General features: G+C 49.4%; 1 protein-coding gene across 3 annotated transcripts in view; it reads right to left on the reverse strand.

The window, feature by feature from the left end:
* Positions 1-26,371, reverse strand: part of EPB41L1 (erythrocyte membrane protein band 4.1-like 1) — a 53,428-nt gene that overhangs the window by 16,932 nt on the left and 10,125 nt on the right. The window contains exons 6-15 of one of the 3 annotated variants that reach the window (XM_008568946.1): positions 24,258-24,345; positions 23,549-23,701; positions 22,055-22,152; positions 21,634-21,809; positions 19,413-19,561; positions 18,374-18,409; positions 15,513-15,695; positions 4,622-5,029; positions 2,658-2,762; positions 457-537 (exon numbers count right to left, since the gene is read on the reverse strand). In XM_008568946.1, the coding sequence (XP_008567168.1) occupies positions 457-537; positions 2,658-2,762; positions 4,622-5,029; positions 15,513-15,695; positions 18,374-18,409; positions 19,413-19,561; positions 21,634-21,809; positions 22,055-22,152; positions 23,549-23,701; positions 24,258-24,345 (1,477 nt within the window). The remainder of the gene's footprint in view (positions 1-456; positions 538-2,657; positions 2,763-4,621; positions 5,030-15,512; positions 15,696-18,373; positions 18,410-19,412; positions 19,562-21,633; positions 21,810-22,054; positions 22,153-23,548; positions 23,702-24,257; positions 24,346-26,371) is intronic. The other 2 variants (XM_008569018.1, XM_008569088.1) reach the window with 2 other exon arrangements.

The following is a 26,371-nucleotide window of genomic DNA, read 5'->3' on the forward strand; positions in this document are numbered from 1 at the left end:
TTTCCAACTCAGATTCGCTGCACGCCATCTACTGGCCAAAGCTAGGAAGTGGCACGAGACACGAGAAAATGCTCAGTGGCCAGGAGGATGGGTCCTGGGGAATTTCAGGCTCACCTTCAGACTGGAGATGAGATTGGTCAGTGGAATCTAGAGGTGAGATTTGTGCATGCCAATAATCAAACAGCACTGTCCTCCCTCTACCCCTTCCGTGGCTGAGATGGTCCAGATAACAGGGATTGACAGATTCCATCTCCCACATTATTCAATTTGGCAAACTGAGGTCTGACTCTATCCTGTGGCAACTAAGGGACCAGACAATACACACTCAACTGTATGTTATGTTCCATGCTTAATACAGTGAGGGCAGCTAGGAAATTCCTGAGTCAGCCGGGCAATGTTAGCTTGTTTTCCGGCTGTTTTGGGGGGGGCAAGGGAAACTTTCTAGGTTCTACTTACCATGGTGGTTGATATGGTCTCCGTGGTGATGGAGGGAGTGGTTGTTATGAACTCCTTTCCCACTGGGGCACTCCCATCAACCTGCCAGCGAGAGGAGGCGTTAGAGACAGAGCCAGATATACCTACGGCACCTGTCACCTGAGCCCACGGCATTCCCTGTGACAAAGTGACAGGCTGTGTGAGGAAGCATGCACTGGGTGTGGTCCACACACAGGCCAAATGGCAGAGGGGCCTCACAGGACCTTCACTTCATTTCAACTGTTGTATTTGACAAAGGAAAAATAATCCCAGACAATTTGACAAATTCTACCTAAATTTCAATGCACGTATCCTTTGACCTAGCAACCCCTAGGGATTTACTCTTTGGATATAAACTTTGAAAAGTTCACCAAGAGGGGCTGGCAGGTTAGCTCGGTTAGTCAGAGTACAGTGTTATAATGCCAAGGTCAAGGTTCAAATCCCCATACTGGCCAGCCGCCAAAATAAAGAAAGAAAAGTTCACCAAGAAGTATGAACAAGGAAGTCCACTGCAGCACTGATCATAAGCTACAAAAGACAAAAACAACGCCAGGGTCCAATGATAGGAGATGGCAAAATAAAACAGGATTCACCTCTTTAGTGGGAACAAGATGAGTAAGGTGAGTCCATATATGCAAATAAGGAATGATCTTGAAAATAATTATTAAGAAAAAAAAAGATAAGGTGTAAAAGAGAGCGATCATTTTTGTGTAAAATTTTTAAGCATATAGAGATGTAGGTATCAATGTTGGAAGATGCATACATTTTTTTTCTGGGAAGTATCATAAAAATTTCATTTTGTTTGAATTTCATAACTGTGAACATTTCTTTGTTATTTTGTCTTGATGTCAACAAAGGTTACTGGGCTGGGGATTTGGGCCATTTTAAATTTGTTTACACTTTTCTGTATCAAAACAAAACAAAACACAACAAAACACATGTTACATGTTACTAAAACAAAAGAGGCCAGAGAGGGAAAGCAGCTTGCCCAAGGTCACACAGCTATCAGAACTCATGAGCATTGACCTGTACTAGGCAGCCTCATACATCCCCAGCATTATTATAAAGTGGGAGAAAACTTCGGGAAACAACACAGTTGACCATGTTGTGCTTGTATGTCTTATCTCAGTTCTTGAGACAAAGACTGGTCTCAGGGCAAGAAATCTCCCAGTGCTGTATCTCCTCTGGCCAGGAAAAACCAAGAGGGCATCTATCAGACCCACAATCTCAATCTTCAAATTTCAAAAACCACAAAAGGAACATAGGGAATGCACCTTTTGTGGTAGTGCGCCTGTGTCTATTCATGACAGCTTTCTCCAGGGTGCTAGGTATGCTTCATCTTGCTAAGACAAATGATTCTGGGTCTTTTTTTCAGTTTGTTTATTTATTTACTTTTTTTTCCTTTTTTTGTTTTTTTTCGTGACCGGTAACGGGATCGCAACCCTCGGTGTTGCGCCTGTACCGCGACCGGCAACAGGATCGCAACCCTCGGTGTCGCGTCTGCACCGCGCTCAACCAGTGAGCGGACCGGTCTCTATATGGGATCCGAACCCTTGGCGGGAGCGCCGCTATGCTCCCAAGCACCGCACTCTACCGAGTGCGCCACCGGGCCGGCCCCAGTTTGTTTATTTTGCCAATCTGATGTGGAGCCCCATGTATAAAAAATGACCTAAGACTGCACTCTACCGAGTGCGCCACCGGGCTGGCCCCAGTTTGTTTATTTTGCCAATCTGATGTGGAGCCCCATGTATAAAAAATGACCTAAGGTGAGCTGTTCTGACTAAAGCTGAGTTGGGATCTCTCCCACTCCTCTCTCCAAGCAGCCCTGGAATATCTCAAGAAACCTCCCCAATTCCTTCAGGAAATATAAAAACCAGGATCCTAATTCACTAGCCACTAGTCCTCCCAGCACTTCTGGAGGAAGGGAGAGACAGGATCACCTCAATTTTACAGACGGGGAAGTTGAGGCTTTAAGAGGTATAGTCTGCCCTAAACAAGAACTGGTTCCACCACACCCCCATTCCCAGAACTTGGGGAGCTCAAAAGCGCACCAGGATTAGAATGAGGATTCTACGGAAGCTGCGGTGGGAAAGATTGGCCAAGGAGTTTGGCCATGGCAGTGGGGACTCTACCCCCAAATGCCCAATGCCCATGTTCAGGGTACACTGGAAGGCAACGCTTACCTGGGCATTGTCCACAGTGGTGACTCTTGTCTGCAGTACAGCCTCTGGCTCAATCTTCTTTCTGATGGCCAGACTACTGACAGTCATGGTTTCCGTTTTTACAGGCTGTAGGGAGATGAAGGAGAATGCTCTCACTCAAGCCCTGGCATGACTCCTGCTCACAGGCAATTGTGGTGTAGGGTCAGCAGGTTATCTCCTACCCCCACAGCCGGCCAAGTCTCTGGGAGGGTACGTAGGTCAGGACAAAAGAGGCATGGCTGATGTCACAGGCAAACAGCCCAATGGGAGAGCCAGAGCCACCATCAGCCCAGACAGACCTGCCCCGTGCACTGCTCCACACAAGCTCATGGTGGCTATCTGCTGTTTCTGTAGGCTACCATTAAAAGCACATCTACCATTCCATTAATACTCTGTACCAGGCCTCATGCTAAGTGTTTTCCTCATATATATAATGTCACTGAATCCTGAATGACTTCAATGGTTAAACCACCACCTCCTGGCTGCTTCATTTGCACTGTTCTTAGAGCAGGTGCCACACACTTGGAGGCCTACAAGGCCCAGACAGGAGATTTAAATGAGTGAAATGGGCTTGCTGGGGCCTGAGGTGCAGTAGAAAGCATGTGGGATTCCACTCAGGTTTGGCCAACGGTTACCACAGCCTCTGAGTGTCTGGACCATCTGATTTTTTTAAATTATACAAGAAAACCATGATTCAATGTCCTGATTTTTAAATCAGAGTCCAAGAAAACACATCTGCTAGCCAGACCTGGCCTGGGGCCACCAGTTTACCTCGACTCTAGAAGTCTTAAGGTAAGTGATCAGTTTCTTCTGAGTCCTCCACCAAGCCTGGTTCATGGCTACACCCACTGCAGGTATTAACACATGGGAACTGAATGAATGAATGAAAGCTAGTCTGTTATCTGGTAAGGGGAATGGTGGTGAGGGGAGGTTTTTACAGATGGTGTAACCTTGCAATCTAGCTATTCATTCGATTAATTATCTATTAGTGCCTAGTACATGCCAGGCTTAGAGGAACTCCACTCGGCATAAGAGCAGGTCCTGTCCTACCTGTCACCAGTGACCAGATTACTTTGTATGATGCTGGAGCAGAGGCATTTACAGAGCAAGGGGGCTGTGTGGGGAAATACTTCTGCCCAGGGTAATCAGGGAAGCATTTGCTAGGGGACTGGCATCTGAACTCTGTCCTGGAACAGGATAAGTTTGCAAGGCACAGAAAGGGAGAAAAAACCTACTCAGAGGGTACAGCATGGAGTGAGAGCCCAGAGCAGACAAGCTCGTGTTTCAATGCCTGGAACATGGGCAAAAGGAGAGTGTGGAAGGGAGACTGGGGCTAGAAGAGAGAGGGGGAAGAGGAATAAAGTGAACAGAGACATATTTTGGAAAGATTCCTTTGTGGTTCTGTAGAGGAGGGCCACAAAGCAGAGAGGCCCAGAGACAGTCTGTCCCTGTGTCATCCTCAATGAATACATTTTCTCATCTCCAGGAGTTTCCACTGCCACCCCGAGACCCCAGGGCCAGACGCATTTAAACTGCTAGCCCTTCCCCAGGAAGCCCAGGCCCCAGGGAGATGAGCCTGGGCCTGGATCAGGAAAAACCATTCAACTTTCAGGAGGCTTCAGAAGCCCCTGAGAGTCCACAGACACATGTTTTCTGCAGGTGCCATGCAACATGGGCAGGGAGAGGAGTCCAGACCAGACTGTCATAGCTTGACCTCGGCAAGCAATGAGGTCATGGGGTTAAAACGCCAAGGAGCGCATGTTAGGGGTAAACCAACATGGCAAACATGCGATCACAGAACCATGCTGTTCTGCGGAAGGCAGTCATGCAACACGAGACAGAGCTTCAGGCTGCAGGCTGGCTGCGCGGTCTTCTCACAGAGGGCCCAGGGCCCTCTGCACATGCAGTACCCGTTGGGCCCAAGGCTTGATGAAGCTCCACTGTACCTCAAACTGGGGCATATCCGGGGTGGAGCAGGCCCCTCGATCTGGGCTGTCCTCTATGCCCCCAGACTCATCATCCTGGCTGGCGGCCCCCTTGAGATCCCGGGAGAACACCAGGCCCTCGGTTTCTGAGTCACTTTTGTCTCGGTCAAGCTCGGGCAGGCTGCGGGAGAAGTCTTCAAAGGCGCTGCCATGGTAGTCACCAATAACCGTGAAGTCCACCTCCGCCTCCAGGCTGGATGTGGAGCTGACTGTGATGCTGGAGCACTTGCGCTCAATGGCCAGGTGGTTGTCCTTCAGGAACACTGCGTCCCTCTCCTGGTCCTGGTCCTCATCTCCTGTGTCACTCTCTGGGGCCCGGGGACGTGGTGGTTTGACTTTCTCCTCTGAGCCCTCCCTCAGCCCTGCTCTCTATGGCCAGATAAAATCAAAGGAAGGGGAATGTGGGAGTGGAGAGGGAGAGAGAGAGAAAGAGAGAAATCAAGATGGTGAATGTCAGAAGAAATCTTGCGGTTGTGTCAATGTCCCAAATGGAAGAGCAAGTCAGGAAATGAAAAACACCCCCAGGAAAGGCTCCTTGAAATCATAACAAGATTGAACAAACAAAAACTTCTCAAGAGTGGGGTTGCTCCTTTCCGAGGTTCTCACACTGCTGGCAAAAGCAAGTACAAAGCAAACGTCCTGCCAGTGAGTCCTGGACAGGAGGCTCCATCCCAGGTTTGGATCTGGGAGCTTATTAGAAGCAGCGTTGTGCAACAGGCAGGGATGGACCTGGACCCCAGGCCTATCCGTGCAGGCAGGTATTGAGAAACAGAAGCTAAGGAGGGAGGCCCAGGGATTCAGGGAAACCCAGGAAGGGAAGGCAGAGGCTGGAGCCAAGAGCTTTGAGGAACAAAAAGGAAGCCAACACAGTTTGTCAATTCCACTGAGTCCCCATGCAAAGGGTCAGCATTGGATAGCGGGAGGAACAATTAGGGGTCAGGCCCTTTGGGCATGAGCTCCCTGGAAGCTGTGTGCTACACCAGTTCCACCCCAAGCTCCATGAGTGGGCCACAGGCAGGCCATGGAGAGGAGGTTCTGGTCCCATCAGTGTAATTGACAACAGCAGGACAAGGAAATGCCTAAGGGGAACCAGCAACTCTTGTCCAACATACATACCTCTCAACTGGCCTGTCAGGGATTAAACACCACACACATTTTTGGCTGGTTCATGACATTCTTTTTTAAGACCAATCTAACACCCACAAAATATTTTTAAAGAACTTGGCCTCAGGTTCTAGAGATTCAGTGTCCTTAAAGATTCACTTGCTAAACAAGCCTCCATTTAGCCAGTTTCTAGAAGGTTGGAGAGGTGTGAGGAATACATTCCAGACAAGCCAGAGTTGAGCAGCCACAAGAGGTGCTGCTAGAGCAGGTGGGAATCTAAGGCAGCGATGCATCCTGGCTGGGTGAAGATGACCGGGTTATCAGGGCACAAAAGGACTGTAGAGACCTGAGGGCCCGGGGCGCTGGCGAATCTCAGGCGCCCCCCTTTCTCAGGGGCGTTCGCTGCTAAGCTGGTGAAGTGCTTCTCTTCCCTGACCGCATCTCCGGATTTGTTCTGGATTAGAGAAGATAGTTAGTCTTAAGGAGGCAGAAAGAAACTTGACGCTGGGACTGAGAGGGAATCAGAAGTGACGGATGGAAACCTCTGCACTGTCAGCTTCCCCAAGGTAGGAGAACCAGGGATGGGAAAAGATGAAGAAAGATCACTGGACAAGCCAAGCAAGACAGGTAGGAACCTAGCAGGTGGGAGCAGCAAGGCAAAGCATGTGTTATTTGCTGGTAGTGGGGCCACCTTCTCCACAGAGCACCAGGTCACACCAAAAGCTGAGAGTCTCTGTGGCCAAGCTAACAAGGGCCAAGCAGATGAACCCATCGTTCAGCCTGGGCTGTACTCAGGCCTGTTTAGGGAAAAGAACTCACAGGGATGGACAAGCAGCCTCTGATTGCAGTGATGACGAGGGGCCACTGAAACATGCTTCTAAAGAGCTACCCAGCATGCGGTCACCCCCATGGCGGCGGGGGACAGTGATGGGGGCAGGGGCTCACATTGCCAGTTACCCCAGTAGCTTCCTCCAGCGTGGTTTCGCAGCCTGAATTGGGGGACACGAGCTCTAGTTCCGTGCATCTTTCCTGGTGGGATGTGGTAGAAGTGCCCTCCCCGACGTGTCTGATAGCCAGAGGTATCATAGAGGAATGTGTGGCTTGGGGGCTGGCGAGGTCCCCTAGGGGCTGGGCTTCAACAAAGCCCAGGTCTAAAAGTTTACTCAGCTGTTGCTCAACCTGCCCTGTGGAGGCCTCTGAAGACCATTCACTTGGAAGGGCCCGAGTTTCACCCTGACTTGTTCGACGAGTTTCAGCTCCATGGGTCTCAAATATCCGAATTTTGTTGGCCACTGAGGTCTTACTAATATCTTCCAGGGAGCCTTCTTGGCTCCAAGACTGGAAAGAAGTCATCTCTTTTTGCTTCCCTGAAGGGAAGACCAACCCCAGGGGTATCGCCCCCTCAGCTTTTTCAGGGACAACTCTGGGCTTTCTGCTGGTGACGGGAGGTGCCCTGCGCTCACCTCCTGTGTCTGGGGATACAACCAACCCTACTTGATCCTTGAGCTCCAGGATCTCTTTAGGAGGATGGACATGTTTGAGAAATACAGGGAACTGTTCAAAGAGATCCCTGTGCTCTGAAGGCTCCCCTGACCTGTGAGTGGCTGGATTTAGAGACTCTTCCTTCAAAGCTGCCAGAGCCTCAGAGTGACCAGGGGAGGCTGGCAGGGGGATGATCACCTCCATGTGAAGAAACGCCGAGGCCTCGAGGTCTGCCATCTCAGGTTCTCCCATGTGGGTGTGAACTGATCCCCTCTCTTTGGGCAGGAAGTTGCCTCTGTCCAGTCTGGCTGGCTTCCACGGAAGGGCGCGAGTCTGGGCATCTGGGTGCACACTCCTTCCTCCATGAGGTGAGCGGTTCTTTGATCCTGCTGGTGGACTTTTCTCAGCCTCTCCCATCAAATCTCCACTCACGAGGGCCTCTTCCTCTTTGGCTGCACTGGCTATTAGGTGGGTAAACTCTCCTTCCACCCCACACTGGGCTTCTTCCCAGTCCTCAGCAAATGTCTGCCATGGAGAAGGTTCCTTCAGGTCATCCAGTCTTTCATGGTTCTCGGGGGGCCCCATCCCTTCCTCTGAGGAAGCCGTGTGGGCTCCATCCTCATTCTGGCCGGAAGCTAACGCAGAGCCCCTCAGGTCTGAGGAATTCAGCTCTGGCCTGGTCTCATCTCCAGGAGGGGCATCTAGATGCTTCTCTCTCTCCTCCAGGGGTGGAGGGAGGACTTGGTCTTCCAAGTCTTTCTCTGCATAGTTTAAATAGAAGCTCCTCTCTGCAAAGGAGGTATCAGTTTCATCACTCGAGTAGGCTCTGGCTTCCATGTAGACTGGATCCAAGAGAAAGGACTGGAGTCCTCCCTTGTCGGAGGCAGGAGAGGGGATGTCCACCTCTGCTGGCTTGGTCCCTGGGGCAGTGGGTCTTCCACAAGTCTGGAGCTCCTCCAGCCCCTTCCTTGGTTTTGTCTGGCCCTCCAGCTGACTGTCTGAGATGCAGTGGTTCCTGATGGTTGCCTCCTGGGTGCCCACCCTGAGCTCGGAGCCCTTGAGGAGTTTTTCTGCCAAAGTGCAACCAGCAGCCAGGGAAGCCCTTCCCAGGACTTCCCTGACCCAGGGGCCTTCCTCCCACACTGACTCAAAGTCTTCAGGACTTGCAATCATTCTCCCTCGTTGGTGGATGTTTGCTCTTCTGGTTCCCACCATTTCTTCTGTGGCTACTTCAACTTTAAACTTGTCCACCAGAACATCTACCTTGGAGAGTCTGCCATCAGCAAGGACATCAGCAAGGCCTGCCTCGCTTTCTTCCTGCTGCAAGGTGGCCACGGTAAGGAGACCAAGTTCTTCTGGCCTAGTGTATGCTCTGTCTATAAATACCCAATGCTCTGAGCCCTGTGTTTCAATTGGAGCAAGAAGAGTTAACATGAAATATCAGGCAACTGAAGAATGGGTTACCTTTTCTCTCTGTAAGAAGGGACCAATCTACCACTGGAAGGTTTCACTCTGGGATGACATGTCCCCAGAATTGGCTGGGCATAGGAAGGCATGGCAATGCCTGTCATTTTCATCAAGGCTACTCTTCCATTAAGGCACCCAACAAATTATTGACCAACTCTCCCCAACCACTACTCCCAACTTGGTAAAATGGGATGGGGTCTTATGCGCTCCCTATGTTAACCATGGGGAAATGGAGATCCATGAACGGGCAAGGGCTCTTCCTCTCTTAATAATATAACTGTCACTGTTAAAGGGGAAAGTAGCTTGTATCACATGGAATCTTCGAATGTTAGAGTCGTAAGAGCTCTTAAGATATTATCCAGCCTAATCTCCTCATTGTGTAAATGGGGAAATTGAGGCCTAAAGAAGGTTGGTGACTTGCCCAAGGTCACTTAGTTGATGAAGAGTAGGGAAAAGCATGCTTAATTTTTGAAATGGGAGCTCTTTGCTGACATCTCACAACCTTGGAATGTGAGTGCCAACTGTGACCCAATGTCAAGTTGAGGGGAAGCACTGAGTTAAGTTCCACAGGCCACAGCCTGAAATCTGACCTTTCTACAAGAGCTTCTGGGAAGGAAATAGATTAGTAGTGAAGATACCAAGTGACCAGGTTAGTGCCAGTCACCACAATGGCTTAAACAGCTTGAGCATTGTGGGGTTCAATCCAAAATAAACCAATACCAAAGCCCATCCTCGCAGAATTCTAACAAAACCCATGGAAAGAGTAGGAAAGGACTGACCAGAACACATCATGGAAAGAAAAGATCTAAAGATCCAAGCATCATCATGGGTCAAAAGTACCAGAGTGTAGCACTGTCCTATGAAACGGTCCTCTACCTCCCCGAAGAGTTCTTCAGATGTTTAGGAGGGAATGATGGACTTCTAGAATCATTAAAAAGGCAGGAAATTCACTGGGTTTCTTATCTTCTTGTGGCCACAGAATACTTTCTTCTTATAAAATCTTAAAGGAAGTCCACTACGTAACATAATACAGGACTGCCCTGGTGTCCTGAGGTACCTCTCTCCTTTGAAATCACTGCTCTGACTTGAGCCCCTCATGATACAGATATGGAAACAGAGGTCTAGAGAAGTTAGGCACCTTGCCCAAGGTCACAAAGTGGGTTAGTGGCAAAGGCAGGCTGAGAACCCAGTCTCTGGCTCCAAGTTCTGTGAAGTGTATCCATTCCACCCTGTCATGACCCCCTCCATGGTAAGATGTGCCAAAAACTGCTCCCGGCAACAGGAGGGGAAAGGTTTATATGATCTTGGGCTCCTTTTCAGGTTGCAACTCAGTGAGGAGTCTGTCAATCCCATCCCAGTGGAAGGAGTCTATCAGATCCCATAAGATCTGAAGGATTTCAAAAGATCAAGCGACCATTGTAAACCCTCTTTCCTCCACTTTGTTTTAGCAAATTCTTCCTGATTATCAGGGAATCAGACCTCATTAAGAGAATCTTGTCAACGGGAAAGAAATAAAATGGGAAGGGCCAGATAAAGTCTGCATAGGTTTCTGAGATTTTACTTCAAATTGTTAAGCCTTCAGGACCATAGCACTTGAACCATCCCAGAGGGAAATGTTTCAAGAACCTACAGAAGCCATTTCTCTTTTCTCATCTCCCTGGAAAGCGGGTTCCTTTAGCTGCTTCCATTCCAGCTTGTATTGACATCATCAGCCTGGCAATGATGGACAAAGCTGGTCAATGAGGCCCCTTCTGGAGAATTCTTGCCCTGATTCTAACTAGCAATGAGGCCAAATAAGCAAGAGTGGGGTGGGAGCTGGCACACAATGGAAAAAAAAAATTCTGCAGGAAGAAAAAGGGAAACATGTAGTGATATTTCATTACTATGTGCAAGCAATGCCAGCCCCTTGTCTAAGTTATTAAATTTAATCCAAATGGCAACCTGTGAAGCAGGTATTGTTATCCTTATTTCAGAAAGGGAAGCTGAGGCTCCCAGAGGAGAAGGGACTTGCACAAGATCACAGAGTGAGCAGTGGGGGAAGACAAAGGGGTTCTGCTTGAAACAAGCAAAAGCAGATATACAGCATTCTGAAGAGGAAAAAAAGACTAAACAAAAGAGAGAAAACTACACTGGCACCAATGCACTGGTGGAGCCACAACTGGCTCTGGGGGTTGGTCTGAAAGTCCTTCTGACTAGATTCACAAGACGGGGTAGTGTCAGGGTAGCCCCAGATTGTGTTAGCCCTACAGCCATTCCTTCCCCTGAGCCAGGACCTTGGCTGCCTCATTCAGAGTACCCCTTGCCATCAGCTGGGGGCACTGCATAGCAAAAGAAGCTATGAGGCAGGGAGAAGGAGCCTGTTCTGTTCCCACACAAGCCACAGACAATAAAAAAACTCCAGCCAAGCAGTTCTGCTGACTCCAGGACATGTGCAGCTCACTTATATAGCTGAGCTCAGGTTTAGGCCCCACCTGGAGCTCTGAGTCACATTTTGGGCCCCACCCTCTATAAGAGGAGGGGGTCTGAGAGGAGGAGCCCTCTAGAAACCATGTCTTAGGAGAAACTGAAGAGACTGGGGATGTTCAGGGGGAACGGAGGTGATCAGCTCTCTGAAGGGCTGTCCTGGAGGAGGATGGAGAGCAGATCCATGGGCCCACAGGCAGCTGATTCAGAAGGGCAGATTTTAATTCAATACAAGAACTTCCCAACGGTAACTAAAGACAAAATGGGCCGCCATCAGCTCCTCCTTGGAAGAAGCTATAGGGACAGTTTGCAGGCACGCTGATGACAGGTCCATGGTGGGGGCTCCACTCCCAGCACAGGCACCTGTCCTTGGTTCTAGGAGCATCTCTGTGCTTATGTCCCTAACCTTAGGACGCTGTTGAGTCCTGTCTGACTTCTCTCAAGAGAGTGCTGGTAATTTGGTTTTTATTTTTACATTGAGGAAAAAATTCACAGAGTAGAACAGTGATTTATGTTTTACCACTTATGTAGCTCACTCATGTCTTTCTTACAGTTCCAGCACATTTGCAGCAGTACAAGAGTTTTCCCTGAGAAAGGCATATGCCCTCACACCCTCAATGCCAACAGAAGAGGGTCAGATACCAGGGAGAAAGAAGTTTTGCCCAGATGATCGGGCCTGACAGTCTGTGAAATCACAGCAGAGAGGGAGGACGCAGCCCCCTGCTACCTGGGCCTATATTGCATGCCCAGCATCCATCTTGGAACAGGAAGTTCCAACAGCCCTTGACCTGCTCCTGCTCTGGGCACAGAAGCAATGCCCTCCTCATTTGGAATGTCTGCCTGACCAATATTTCTACAGCCTCAAGGATACTCCTTGGAAAAGATATCCACTTTTGTTTGCCTGGATTTCCTGAGACCCAAGCTCCAGGGGAGTTTAGAAAGGATGGAGGCAGGAGACGGCTGGAATGCCCTGCCCTAACTAGCCACTGCTGGACCTTATTCAGACTTCTGAACAGAGACAGGCATTTAGGTGCTATGACCCCTAATCCCAAGCTTAGAAGTCAGAGCCTGACCCTAGAGTCACCTGCCTCACCAGGGCTTGAGAAAAAGAGATCATTTCTGCCTCCCCTTTGAAGCCAGAGGTGAGTTGGATGGTTCTGTCTTCCCAGAATGGTTATAGTTCTGTCCCTCCTGAGAAACAATGGATGAGGGAAGGGCTGGCCCTTTGTGGATCTCTGAGATGGGGACAGCATGGGCTACCCACTGCTCTCATCTGCATGGCAGAGTCTGTTCCAGTCCCCTCACCCCAGAGAGTGGGTTTTCTTAAGATCATAGAGGGTGGTTCTGGATGGGTAGGAAGCCCCAGGAGGAAGGAACATGGGAAGGTGAAGACAGTAACCTCAGGAGATGCTGCGAGGCTTTTCTGAGTGAACACTTCCAAGCCTGCGGCTGTTCCAGGCTCAGGCACCAAGTCCTGCTGAGAGGCGTCCTGGGTCCTCTGGGACTGCAGGGGAGGCCCAGGGCCAGAGGAAAGGGAAAGAGGGAGGAAGGGAAGGAAAGACAGAGATAGGAAGAGAAGGAGAGAGAGAAAGCAGGAGAGACACACACAGAGAATCCGTAAATAGCCCCGCTTTGTAAGTCCCACATCCTTACGATTTGTGGACTAGGTCAGGAAGGAGCCACTCTGTGGGGTAAGATGCAGAGGGACTGCCCTTCTGAGCCATTTAAAGGAGGGAGGCCCATGGTCAGCTGCCAGCCAGTACTGTGACTTCCCTTGTGGCCTGCCTGCTCTCATTAGGAGTTTTTGAAGCTATAACATTTGGACTCTGATTCCAAGTCTTCCTTGGGTGTTTTCAGCTTAGACTATGGTTTAATCCTGCAGTTTGGATCACAGCCCCTTTTTAAAAAGTTATCTTTCTAACTAAAACCTGGGTTTGGCAAATGGTAACAATTAAAGTTCCCACCATTTTCCCCTTGGCCCAGATGGGGCCCAACAATATACAAGGAAACAACAACCCCGTGACTACCCAGCACTTTCCAGTTGATAAAGTGCTTTTATATTCATTATTTCACTCAACCTTCCCAACAACCCTATGGAGTGGCAATTTTGGTCTCCCTTTAGATGGACTAGGCAGTGAGGCTCAGAGAGGTGAGGTCACTCATCCAAGAACCCAGGGAAGTCTTTGTCTACAGCTCCTCCCAACTCCCAAATCTTCAAGGGCTCTAAATGCCAGTGGGACATCTAAGCCAGTTCTAAGTGGTCTATTGCTCCAATTTGAGCTCCTGGACCTTAATTCTTTCCAGCAGTGGACTATATTTCCTGGGGCTCAGATGATGGTAGTGGAAGAGAACCCACCTTTTATTTTTATTTACTTTTTTATTTTTTAGTTGCTAGCTGGTATGGGGATCTGAACTCGACCTTGGTGTTATAACACTGTGCTCTAACCAACTGAGCTAATCCGCCAGCCTGAGAATTCCCCTTTTAATAAGACCCATCTTCTAGACCCCCCTTTAATAAGACCCAGCAGGTGGGGCAGACCCCCAAGCCAGCCTGCTCTGAGGCTGCCCAAAGCTCCAGTCCCCAGCTCAGTAGGGATCATCCTTCCCTTTTCTTCTGGAGTCTGACCATTTCGGTAGCCTCTACGTCCCACCTCACCCCCAGCCAGGCCGAGACCTAGTCTACATCAGGACTGATCAGAGGCCATTCTGGTCAAGTCTCTCACTAAGGCAGGAGGTGGGGGCAGAAGGGGGTGCTGTTCACTAGGTCATTAGCCCAGACTCTGCAGCCCAATCCAGGGTCTTGGTTGTGCCAGGGGTGGCCACAGAAGCCCTTAGTAGATGCAGAGGTTTGCCCTTCTTCCATGGAATCAGCCTTAAAGGCCTCCAAAGCATTCCTAACTTTGTGAATCACCAGCCAGGAGCTACCACAATAGCTCTCACTGAGCTTATACCTCAGTAGGCAAAGCCCTGTTATCAGGCAAGTCCGGCCATGGGCAGTATTGATTCAATCAAATTCTCTGCTAATGAGATCATGGCTGCATCACAAATTTTCAAAGCATTAGAGGGCAGCACACACATAATTGACTCCACACCTGGTCTTCATTTGGTCTTGCTCCTAGGCAGCTATGATTTAATGGCAAACACAATAGCCTGGGATACAAGAAAAGTAGGTCTGGCTCTACTTCTAACAGCTATGACACTGAACAAGTCCTTCGTATTTCTGGGTCTCAAGGCCCTTATCTGTAAAATGAAAGTTTCCAGGCATGTTCCCAGGGTCCTTCCAACTTTAAAGAAGATCCTGATATGAAGTTAACTTCCTGTGTGGAGGAGTTCTGGAACTCTTGAAATGAAACAATAAGTAAGTCATACTGAGCATCGAGGTACTCTGCTGGTCCTCTAACCTGCATTACCTCATTTGATCGTCACAATGTCCCTATGGAGTAGGTGCTTTTATTATCTCTGCCTAACGGAGGCTCAGAAAGGTTAAGTAACCAGCCCAGAGTCATCCAGCCAGGAGGCAGCAGAGCCAGAATTCAAACCCAGGCAGTGTAAGTATACACCACAATCGGGTTTGAGACCAGTAAGCAACAGCTCTAGAGAGAAAACACCTAAGTATAAACTGGGGTAAATATTGCCATGATTTAGTAAGTGCTAAAAATAATAGCTTCGGTTATAAATACAGAAATTCCCCAAATCCTATCTTCATCTCTTTTTCAATGGAGAAAACACCCCACACTTTGCACTCTGAGAGGCAGGTCATGTGTGATCCTTTTCTGATGCCTCAGGAGCAGGTCTGATTTGCATGGAGCTCTCTGGTGGGCTCCATCTGTGGTTTCACAACAGGCCCAGAAGAGTCTGGTTACTGAATAGAGCTACTGGGATCTCAAAAAATTTAGATTCTAGGGATCTGTCTTCCAAATATCTCTCTCTCTCTTTTTTTTTTTTTTGCAGCTGGCCAGTACAAGGATCCAAACCCTTGACCCTGTGCCTCCAAATATCTGATTCAGTAGGTTTGAGATGGGGCCCTGGGACCTTCATTTCTAACAAGCACCCCCTTTCCCATCATATTCTGGCTGATGGCAGGGGAGTACACCAATGTGTACTACCGTTGGGTCTTCTGAGTTTTTCATGCTTTAAGGTGGTCCTTGGGACCCAGGATTCCAAGATTTAGCAAATTTGTCTCCCTCAGTTTAACTACCACCCTATCCCCACCAGCCCCTACAGCAGCGATGGGGGAAGCATATTCGTGTGGAGGAGGAGTGTAAGTCAGTAGGTAGCAACCCCCCAGTGCCTCTCTACCCAAGGCCCCCATTGAGGGGTTCAGTGTGAGACCTACCTCATTGGCTTTCTCAGGGGTGCCCTTGGGGGAGGGGGAAGCAGGCGAGGAGGGCAGCCTGCGCTCCCGCTCCCAGTCTCGGTCCCGGTGGATCAGTTTGCTATTGGGCTCCTTCAGGGTCCTCTTGAGCTCATTGATACTGGCCTGGTGCTTCAGCAAGACGTCCTCTGGCTTGTCTAAGAACTAGAGATGGATGGAGAGCGCAATGGTGTTAGGGGACAGCTCTGAGTGGGGGGTGCACGGTGCAGGAATGATAGCAATGGTCACCATCACCACCCTCCACCAGCAACATGATCCCCATTTGCTCCTGTCTCACCCTCACAACAGCCCCATGAGCCAAGTGGGGCAAGGACAATCAGCAACAACAGGAGCACACACCAAGGCATGAAGCACTTAAGACTAAAAAGAGGAGACTTCTGGTCAAGCCAGAATTTCTTCTCACCTGCCTGGCGCCCAGGCCTCTAAACACCCAAATCAACCAAATCCCACAAGCCTGGGTGAGTTCCCTTTGATACTGTGAACCCAGCTTTAGTCGGGCATGGAGGTAACTTCCCTCTGGTTACAACCAAGATACAGCAGCCAGCATCAGCCAGAGGGAGGGCTCACTAATCCTGGTCACTGGGCTGCTCTGGCTTACTCGCTGGCCTAGATTCCTTCTGGCTGTGACTTAGGCCACTGTACTCAGCACGATGTCCAGTCTAGGCCCCTTCTGACCCAACATGTGCAATTGCTCAGGCCCTGTAGAGGCTCAGAGTGCAGATAATCCTAAAGCCACAGACATCCAGAAAAATGGGGCCTGCTTCCACACTCAGGACGAGGGACCAGGAAAAGATTGGGTTCAGCCTTTTCTGCTGTCAGTCACTACCTTCCCCAACCACCCAGGATCTTCCAGAAACCTTCTGGGTACTAGCTCACCAATAGCAGACGGGGTGAGACACCACCTAACTCACCAATAGCAGAGAGGGTGAGGCCAGATAGAGAAACTAACCAATAGCAGATAGGGTGAGACATGGCCAGATAGAAAAACTAGGATGCTATGGGGTGTTCTGGAAGATTAGGAGAATTAGAGACCAGTGAGAAGAGAGGTAAGTTCCCAGGCTGGGCACAAAAACTTAGCCAGGTATAGCTGGAGTCATAGGTGTGTCCCCATTAAACCATCAAGTTTGAGCTCAAGCCAGTGCAGCATGACAGAGTAATCTGCCTGGGTCGAGTGAAGACAAGCCTTTGTACAGGAGCTGACAGTGACCTGCCAAAGCTGCTTATCTGCACACTTCTAGGGCAGAGCAGGTGGGCTGGCAGCCCAAGGATGCTTACCTACAAGGCTGTTTGAGGATTCACATTAACTCAACTCAGGACAAGAAATGGACAATCTCACCTTACTAAAGTCAAATCAGATGATTCTGGAAAAACCACCTGGAAGGTAAGCTTATCCTTGGACAAAGGTTCACATTAACTCAACTCAGGACAAGAAATGGACAATCTCACCTTATTAAAGTCAAATCAGATGATTCTGGAAAAACCACCTGGAAGGTAAGCTTATCCTTGGACAAAGCTAGAATCTTCTCCTGGGCTCATCTATGGTATCCAAGGATCCACTATGGTTGACTCCTAAGCTACCTCAGGATGGAAACTGATCCCATGGAAGCTTCTGCTTTCCCTCTACACATCTGTCTGTACCTCCAGCATCCCTTCCTGGGCTGAGCTGTCTTCAGGACAACACCTGTCTGAGAAGTCAGACCTAATGGAGTTTGCACAGGGGGTGGGTTTGGGCTGCAAAGGGTAGTAAGTCCCACTCCGAGATGTAGCTTGTGATCTTCCATCCCAACCTGCCCTGCTGGCTCTGTGGGCATGTAGTGCCCCTGAAGGCAACAGGGAGTAGTGGGACCCTGGGATCTTTGAAGGTTAAGGGCCTTGGAGAAATCTAGTCTGAATGTTTTACCATGCAGATGAGGGACTGGGGCCCAAGAGGACTTTTCCAAGACCTTCAAAGAGTCAGTGGCACAAATGGGTTGAAACTCAGATCTTGGGACTCCAAGGCCAAGCCCTTCCCATGTCCCAGCCTCTGGCCCTTTCCCTTAGTAGCCCCAGGATAACCCACTTCTCTTGTAGTTAAGGCTCATCTGAAGAGTTGGAGACTGTGTGGAAGGGAAGAAGGAATAAGTTGAGGGAAGCAGCAAATGGGAGGAGGAAGAGGAAAGGAGGAGAAAAGGAGAGCAGGTTTTTCCTGATGGAGCTGGAGCAGCAGCAGGCCCTGCCCGGGAGGGAGCTGGAACTGGATTCTGGGCAGACGCAAATGTGCTCTGAGCGCTCCCCCCACCCCACCCCTACCCCCACTCCCACATCTGGTTGCCAATAGATACAAAAGGAATCTTGGGGTGAGGACACAGGGGACACAGATGGGATGGAGGCATCACCAAATAGTGCTGTGGCGGAGGAGATGAGTCTAAGCAAGGGTTTGGGTGGGGGATGGGAGGGGGGAGATGAGCTAAATGAAAGCACAGAATGGCCTGGAAGGACTGGTGGACGCAGGTGGGATGGTCAGCACGTGAGAAGCAAGCATGGAGAACCAGGTGGTCAGGAGAGGCAGAGTGTGAGGCTGGGTAGAGGGGGAGTGGGGGTGAGGAGGGCTGGGGGCTAGAGTCTGAGCAGGGAGCTGGAGAGATGAATTTAACAAGGACAGGGGGAAGGGGAGAAAAGGTGACTGGGGAAAGGGATGACAGGGAAGCAGGTGGCCAGGGAACAGAGATGAAGCTGAAGCTGCGATGGGGCCAGGAATATGAGCCTGGAATGGAGTGTGGGATGGTGACAAACGAGCTGGGATTTGAATGGCTGGGTAGGGAGGGACAAACCCCATGCAGTACCTCCTGCTTGTGTCTCGGCGTGGTTTCCTGCTCCAGCTAGCGGGATGTGGTAGGAGGGAAAGGAACCAGCAGGGTCAGTAGAGCAAACAGATTAGAGATACCGCAATTGGCCTGGCCTGGCAAAGTAGCCCGGGGCACTCACACCAACAAACAGCAGAGGCCAAGGAAGTCAGGTGGGCCAACAGTAATGCAGACCACTGGTTGGGCAGTGAGGGAGTCAGGGGAAGGTACAGAGAGGGAAGCAGGGAGCTGTCCCAGGAAGACAAGAAGAGGGTTGGAGTACTGGAAGCCAAGGGGACACAGCCCCACCTGGTGGACGGGATGTGAGTATGTCCAGGGCTTCATGCTTCTCGCTGTCAATGGGGTTGAACTCAGGGGCCTGTGCTCACAAGGTGGAACTGCATGATGGGAAAAAAGCTGCTCAACAAAGATACCAAAAGGAAGCCACTCCTGGCCTATGTGTGCACATGCCTGTGCGTGTGTATATGTTATCTGCACGTCTGTGTGCAGGAATCTAAGGGGGGAGGGGTGTATATGTCTGTGAGTGAATGCACATGAGGCTGAGGTTGCGCATCTCTGCAGAAGCATATACACATATGTACTGGGAGTGTGTGCATGCATCTAAGTGGGGGTGGGGCAGCAGGAAGGGGACACACTTGTACCTCTGTGAGGGCCCTTGGTGACACCTGCTCATGCTCTGAGGAGGAAGCAGCAGTACACACCCAGTTCATAGTTAAAGGGGCAAATCAGGAGTGAGCAAGAGGATACCTAAGTCCCCTAAGGGACAGAGCAGGCCCACTGGGAAGCCAGGGCAAAAGGAGGGGAAGCATACAGGGCGGGAAGCAGGCCCACTGCCCACCCCCACTCCCACCCCACCCCTAGGATGTCCAGGTATTGAGCATGACCCAAGGGCTAGGCCCTGTCCTTGGTGGACCCCATAGCAAGGGTGCTTGGCCACATCTGGGGGCATGTAAAGGCCACACCTTGGATCAGCCTCCTGATCCCCAGGGCAGAGGATATGAGAAAGCCAGGTTCCTACCTTCAGCTCCTTGATCTTGGTGGGGGTCCTGACCTCTCCCTCCTCGGCCTCTGACCGCCGCCCCCCAGACTCGCCATCCTCCTCCCGCTTGTCACCATCAGGCCCTGCATCGTGGTTCTCACTGACTGAGGCTGGGCGGGAGAACTCTGCTGAAGTGGGCAGAGATGGCCATGTGACCACGTGAGACATCTCCCAGTGGACAAGGAGCCAGCCTCGCCACTACCCAACTGTGCCTGGAGCAGAGTCGACTCTTCCACACCCCCAACCTGTCACCCAGAGGAGTGGAGTGGCCATCCCCAGGTTACATGGCCAGCAACTGGCAGAGCTGCTTCCCAGCCCAGGACTAGAGCCTGGGTTCAAATCTCAAATCCATCTCTTCTTGGCTCTGTGACCTTGGGTAAGTTACACAATCTCTGTGCTCCTTAGTTTCTTCATCTACAAGCATTACCTACTTCAGAAAGCTAAGGTGAGGAACAGATAAGCTAATGTGTATGAGTATTTAGAAGAGTAGCTGGAGCAGAGTAAGCTTCCAGCCAAAGCTGGCCCGTTACATTGCCGTTTTTGCTGAGGTGGTTGTGGTAGAATACTTGATTGATCATTACTTAGCAATGCACAGATATTGTGAGATTAGCTTTTACTAGTGAAAGCTAAAGTCCTAACATTTGCAAATGATTTACCTTATTTATAAATTAGGGAAAATTCAAAGGCATCCCTGCAATAACATCTTTCTCACTCACTGGCATTCCAAAATACTTTTGTGAATAGGAAACAAAAGGGTGGAATCATAGACTTCACACCAGGCATTGGGCATAACCCAACTACGCCCATGGATTGTGTCTTGGTAGAAAACACTGAATTAAAATAACCAGAGCACAGATTATCCTTGAGGTTGGCCTAGATTTTAAAAAGGGAATAATTATCCTTTCTATTTATATATATTCACTTCACAAAGTACCCACGTGTGCATATTATTTCACATAATTCACACAATATTGTGTTGATGGCTAGAATGGAAATTACTATTCCCATTTTACAGAGGATAAACTGAGACCTCAAAAGGGGAAAGGTCCTCTTGGGAAAAGGGGAAAGGTCACCTTTAGGTGAGTCAGGCCCATGATCTAGACCTCCTGACTTAAAGTACAGGCTTCTGCTCCTTCCCTGATGAGCTTCACCAGCTCTGGAATAACCTGTGCTGCTCCTCCAAATTTGGGCTTCATTTAGCCCCTAGCACAGTAATGGAAGCTACAGGGGAGGGACAGAGGATGGTACAGAGCCTCTTTTCCCTTTGCATCATACTCAATTCTCAGCCCTATGTCTACTCAAGGAGAATAAGGTGCTTCCTCAGCCCCAAATGGACAACTGAAGAACTGTACATCCTTCAAACTTTGACAGGAGTCCTGAGACAGGTCTCTTATACCCCCTAAAAGTATAAGACTCTCTTGATCACCTGGCAAACTCCTCAGAATCCTTCAAAACCTTGCCCCAGTTGTAACCCTCTTTGCAAAGCCCTTTCCACCCTTCTTAGAATTAATTCCTCTCTTCTGCATTCTGTATGGGCTTCTCCCATTGCTTGAATGACATTCAATGCTTACAAACCTACTATTCTATGAGCTCCTCAAAGGAAAGGGTCATACTTATTCACTCTACATACTGTACCCAGGATCTAACACAAGGCCTGGCACATGCATAACACTCACAACATATATGTTAAGTGTTCTTGTTGATGCTAAGGACGCCTGGCAATCCAACAGAAATGGGAGTAGTGGAGAGCTCCATGTGGTTAGATTGTCAATCAGCCCAGAGCCGAATGGAATCAAAGGAATGACCAGAAACAACACTCCAGCCTCCAAGCAGATAAGGCATCACCAGTTCTACACTGCAGTCACAAGATATCATTCTCCTGGTATTGTTAAGCTTCTTGGACAGGGGGCCCAGAAAATCATATGGCTGAACCTGGGACTTCAAAAGGCCATGACTCAGGGAAGTCACAGGAAGTACGGTAAGTGGCAGTGTCACATCCCCAGTGCCAGTGAGCTATAGGTTGGAGCTAACCACCTGGAGCTGCCCAGGTGCAGAAGTGATCACAGCAGCAGTACCTGGTGCAGATGAACTTGTGATGTGTCTCCAACTTCACTGTTCACCCTGCAGAACTTGGCATGTCTACTCCCCTATTTCCCTCCTAAAGACCACTCTTCCCCCACCCCTCCAATTTGGGCCATACCTCCATCAAGGCTGCGGGACATGGTGTACCGTTTGCTGGAAGAACGTTCAAAGAAGGGTGCAGGCCGGTCAATGAGAGCACTGGCCTGGCGGGTCTGTGCCTGGGTCCTCCCACTATACCGGAACTTGGAGCCCATCACCAGGAAGCCCTTGGGTGGGGGCTCAGGGGACACCAGCCTGTGGTGGAGGGATGGAGGTGAGGAGCGGAGATCAGAACTGCATTGCCAGGCCCAAGGTTAGACCACAGCTGGTCTGTCATCACAGTGCCCCACCAACTACAACAACTCAAAATGGTCCAGAAAGGAAGAGACTTGTGGGGAGGTGGGGGGCTTCCTTAGGGTCTCCACCAACTCCTACTGCTCTTCTCTGTATACATGGCCTCTGCATCATCCTCCACCACCCCATACCAGGGTCAGGCTCACCGGAAGAACGTGTGATGCTCGATGCAGACCTTCCACAGTCTCTTGGCCGACCGGTGGTTTGGGAGCTTAAAGCCAATTGTGCTCTCAAACTGCTCATACTGGAAAACCAAAAAGGGAGGGTTAGAGGCAGGGTCTGGGCCTATTCTTGCCCCCAGTCCATCTTTTCTGAACCTCTTCTGGGGCATATGCGACTTTGCCCTGTTCATTCATTGAATCAAAAAGTTGATTGAGCCCTTACTCTGTGACAGGTACAGTGCTAAGCACTAGAGACACCATGGAGACCAAGATGGGGAGTGGGAGGGCTGAGATAATAAATAAGTAAACAAGATAAGTGCAGATACTGATAAGGGCTGTGAGGGAAATGAAAGATGTGTGACAGAACTACTGCACACAGGGGAGGTCACTGGTACCTTAGAAAGGATGATCAGGGGATGCCCTCTAGACAGGTGGTCTTGAGCTGAGACCTGAAGGATAGGGAAGGAACCAACTACGTTGGGGGTGGGAGCAGGGGGAGACTTTCAGGTAGAGGGAACATCAAATGCAAAGGGCCTGGGGTGGAAAAGAGCTTGACTTATTCAAGGAACTCAAAGAAGCCAAAACAGTGGAGAGTCATGGGCGTGGGCCAGTGTGGTGAGAGACAGGAGGGAGAGATACTGGCTACAGAAGGAGTCTGGACTTCAGCCCAAGAGTTAGAGAGCTCCTGAAAGGTTTAAGCAAGGAGTGTGGGAGTGTGGGTAGAGTAGTGGTGTGGGTTTGACATGGTCTGATTTAAGGGACTTTTAAGTTCTCTTTAGCAGCTCTGAGGAAAATGTCCTGGAGCGACAATGAAGGCAGGGAGACCAGTGAGAAGGACCTTGCAGAGACATAGGCGAGAGATGGTGGCTGCAGGTGGCTGGGTTAGTGAAGAGGGAGAGAAGCAGATGGATTCACATTTATTCTAGAGGTACAACCAAATGGACTTTTTGATGGGTGAGATGTGGAGGTTGAAGGAAAAGAGGTGTGGATGTATACATGTTTGTGTGTGTGTGGGTGGTTATGTAATCATGCATCTATGTACATCTTAGTATGTGTACATATTTGAGTACTAGGCATAAGCAAACACACATACACAGACATATATTCATTTATCTGTGCAACCTGAATATATGTAGTTACCCTTCTATTTGTGCTCTCGTGTGTGTGTATATATATGTGTGTGTGTGTTTGCAAGCACATACCTAAGGTGTGAAGTCTATGTACAGAGCCACAGAAGAACCTACCCAGAACCCCAGCACTCCCATCTGTGTATCCTGGGTAGAAAAAAACCCAGGCTAGGCTCTGTGCCCCATCAATATGTATAATCAATAAAAATAAAAAATAAGAGGTCTTAAAATATCACATCAAATATGCTTTGTGTTTTGCAAAAAAATAATAATAATAATAATCCAGGCTGCCAAAGTCCACTCCATTCTAGACAATTCCAGTGAGGAGGAGAGGTTCCCAAGGCAGGCTCACCTCCCCAGGCCGGATCTTGATGTAGAAGTTACTCCTCTTGTAGGATATCTTGAGAATCTTGGGCCAGGCAAAGCGGTTGATTCTCAGCCGGTCCCGGTAGATGAGCAGACCATTGGCACAGACCCCTAACATGATGTCAATGCCCTCAGAGTCCTGCATGAGAAGGGATCATGGAATGGGAGGCCTGGGGTCTTTGCCTGGGGGCAGTCTGCTACCCTCCACCTAAACACCTGCCTGAGCTCTGCTTGCAATGAGTTCTCAGGAGCAGGATTAGAGCCTCCACACTGGAGTCCCACTGACCAATCTCTCACATGGTCATTCAGTCATTCACTCATTCATTGAGTTATTTATTCACTCACTCACTTGTTCCATCATTTGCTTAATCACTCAATCATTCATTTACCTAGCAAACATTTAGTGATATATACTTGGTGCCGGGCCATGTGCTACATGCTAGAGATTCAGAAATAAACCTGTCTTTCCCTCATGATGCTCCCAGTCTCGTGGTGGCACAACAGGTTAAAAAAGAAACATAATACAAGGAAAAATGACAAAGACCATGGGAAAGTAAAAGGTTATGGAACTTCGAGGAATGGGAATAGAAAAGGTTTCAAGTTGGAGGTAACACAGAGTCTGGCACAGCAAGGCCTCTGATAGTTAGATGGGGACACCACCCAGATGATAGGAGAACCCTGGGACTTGGTGGTACCTTGGCATGGTGCAGATCTACTCCATACATGGAAAGCTTCTTGGCATTCTCTAGGAAGTGGATTTCTGCTTCTCCTGGGGTCATGCCCCTGAGGGAAAGAGAGTGATCACAGATAGCTGTGAGAAAGGCCCAGGCCTGAATCCTGCTGGCTGAAGGTGGCCATCATCAGAACCATGATTCCAGGAATGCAAATGTGCTGGAGAGGGTGTGTGGCTGAGCCTCACCCGAGTCCCTTCCCTCTGTCCTCAGGTCAGGACAGTGCACCTCCAGTCCCCACTTCAGTCCACTCGACCCCCATCTTCTGCCAAAGCTCAGGTCCAGTCCCGTTTCCTCAGGAAGCATTCAAGGGCTAAGCTGGGAGTCAGCATTTTTGCCTTATTCTGCCACTGAGTTAAGAGTGAGCTATAAATTCTGCTTCTCCATGAGCGTGAAACCATTGTTGATGACTTTGTTCAATATAATCATCCAGGGGCTTCTAACTTATTGCCAACATAAGATATTTCTCTCAGAATTTAATATCAGAAGCCACTTAATCTCCCCTGAGGAACAGGTACACATTCTCCTTTTTGAAAAGAAGATTTACGTAATTAATCAAGTCCCTTCTTTGCTTTGGCTGCCAGGAAACTTTAGCTACATCTTACATTTTTAGCCATAGCAAACTATGTGCCAGTTACTGTCCAAGCATTTTACGTGTCTTAACTCATTGAATCCTCATAACAACTCTATAAGGTAGGTATTATTATTCCCATTTTACAGATGAGGAAATGGCACAGAGAGGTTGAATAACTTGCCCAAGAGCACACTGCTATTAGTAGAAGAGTCAGGATGCAAATCCAGACAATATGGCTCCAGAGTTTGTGCACCTAACCACTTCACTACATCTGTCTCTTATATCCTCTGGCAGTTTCCTCTGCCCTGTCTACCTCTGAGCTGCTGTGCAGGACCTGGATACTAGATGTTAATGTACTTAAGTCCAAAGAGCTACAGGGACAGTCATTAGTATTTCTCCAGTCCATATTGATCTGAATGTTTTTCTCTGAATTTTTGTGACTTTTGCAAATCCCTCGGACATCTTCTTACCTAGGACAGAGATGATAAATAGACGGCAGACAGGCCAATATGCCCTATTCCTATGCCCAGGTAGACACTGCTAACCAGTGTAGAGTATGTTTCCTGCTCAACACAATACCTCAGCAGTCACTGTATGTGAGGCTCTGGGAGACTGCATTTGCTACCCTTGACCTAGCATTCATCACTCCCCAGCAGGATCTTCCCCACTATCCCTCCATATCTGGCCCTAGGACTCCTCTCCAGATGCAGCCCACAGGATACAACCCTCCCATCACAACCCTGGACTTAATACCCAAAGCACATCCAGCTTAAGAGGACCCTAGAGATTACTTCATTCCAAGTATTCCCCCCCGCCAGGGGGTAGTATAATTTGTACAGCAGGCATTTGGAAATGGCAAAGAGAGGCATTTTGGTTGTTACAATGACTGACACGGTGCTGTGAGTATTTAATGCCCAGGGCCCAGGGATGTTAAACATCCCACACAATGCATTCTCCTTCCCCAAATACCAATAGTTGAGAAACTCTGATAATCTAACTCGGTGCATACAAAGGTGAAAAATGGGGCTCAGGTAAGTTAAATAATCAGCCTACGTCACAGATCCAGTTAATTATCTTCTAATTCCTGGAACAAGGTGCTTCTGCTGCAAAATCAACTATTCAACTTTTCTATTCAGAGAGCAGCTCTAACAGCCTGCACGCAGTGTGTCTTTAATATGTGCAACTTAGTCCTCCCAACCACCCTATAAGATGGGTTTAATAGCACCCACATTGAACAGATGAGGAAACCAAAGCATAGGGATGTGAAATGACCTGCCCAAGATACCTTGGTTAGAAAGTGACAGAGCCAGTGCTGGCCTGTGGCTCACTTGAGAGAGTGTGGTGCTGACAACACCAAGTAAAGGGTTAAGATCCCGGGCCGGCCCGGTGGCGCACTGCTACAGTGCGCCGCTTGGGAGCATGGCGGCGCTCCCGCCGAGGGTTCGGATCCCACACACAGACCGGCCGCTCACTGGCTGAGCGAGGTGCGGGCGCAACACCGAGG

The sequence above is a fragment of the Galeopterus variegatus genome, unplaced genomic scaffold (assembly GCF_000696425.1).
Source record: "Galeopterus variegatus unplaced genomic scaffold, G_variegatus-3.0.2 Scaffold3, whole genome shotgun sequence".
Classification (NCBI taxonomy): domain Eukaryota; kingdom Metazoa; phylum Chordata; class Mammalia; order Dermoptera; family Cynocephalidae; genus Galeopterus; species Galeopterus variegatus.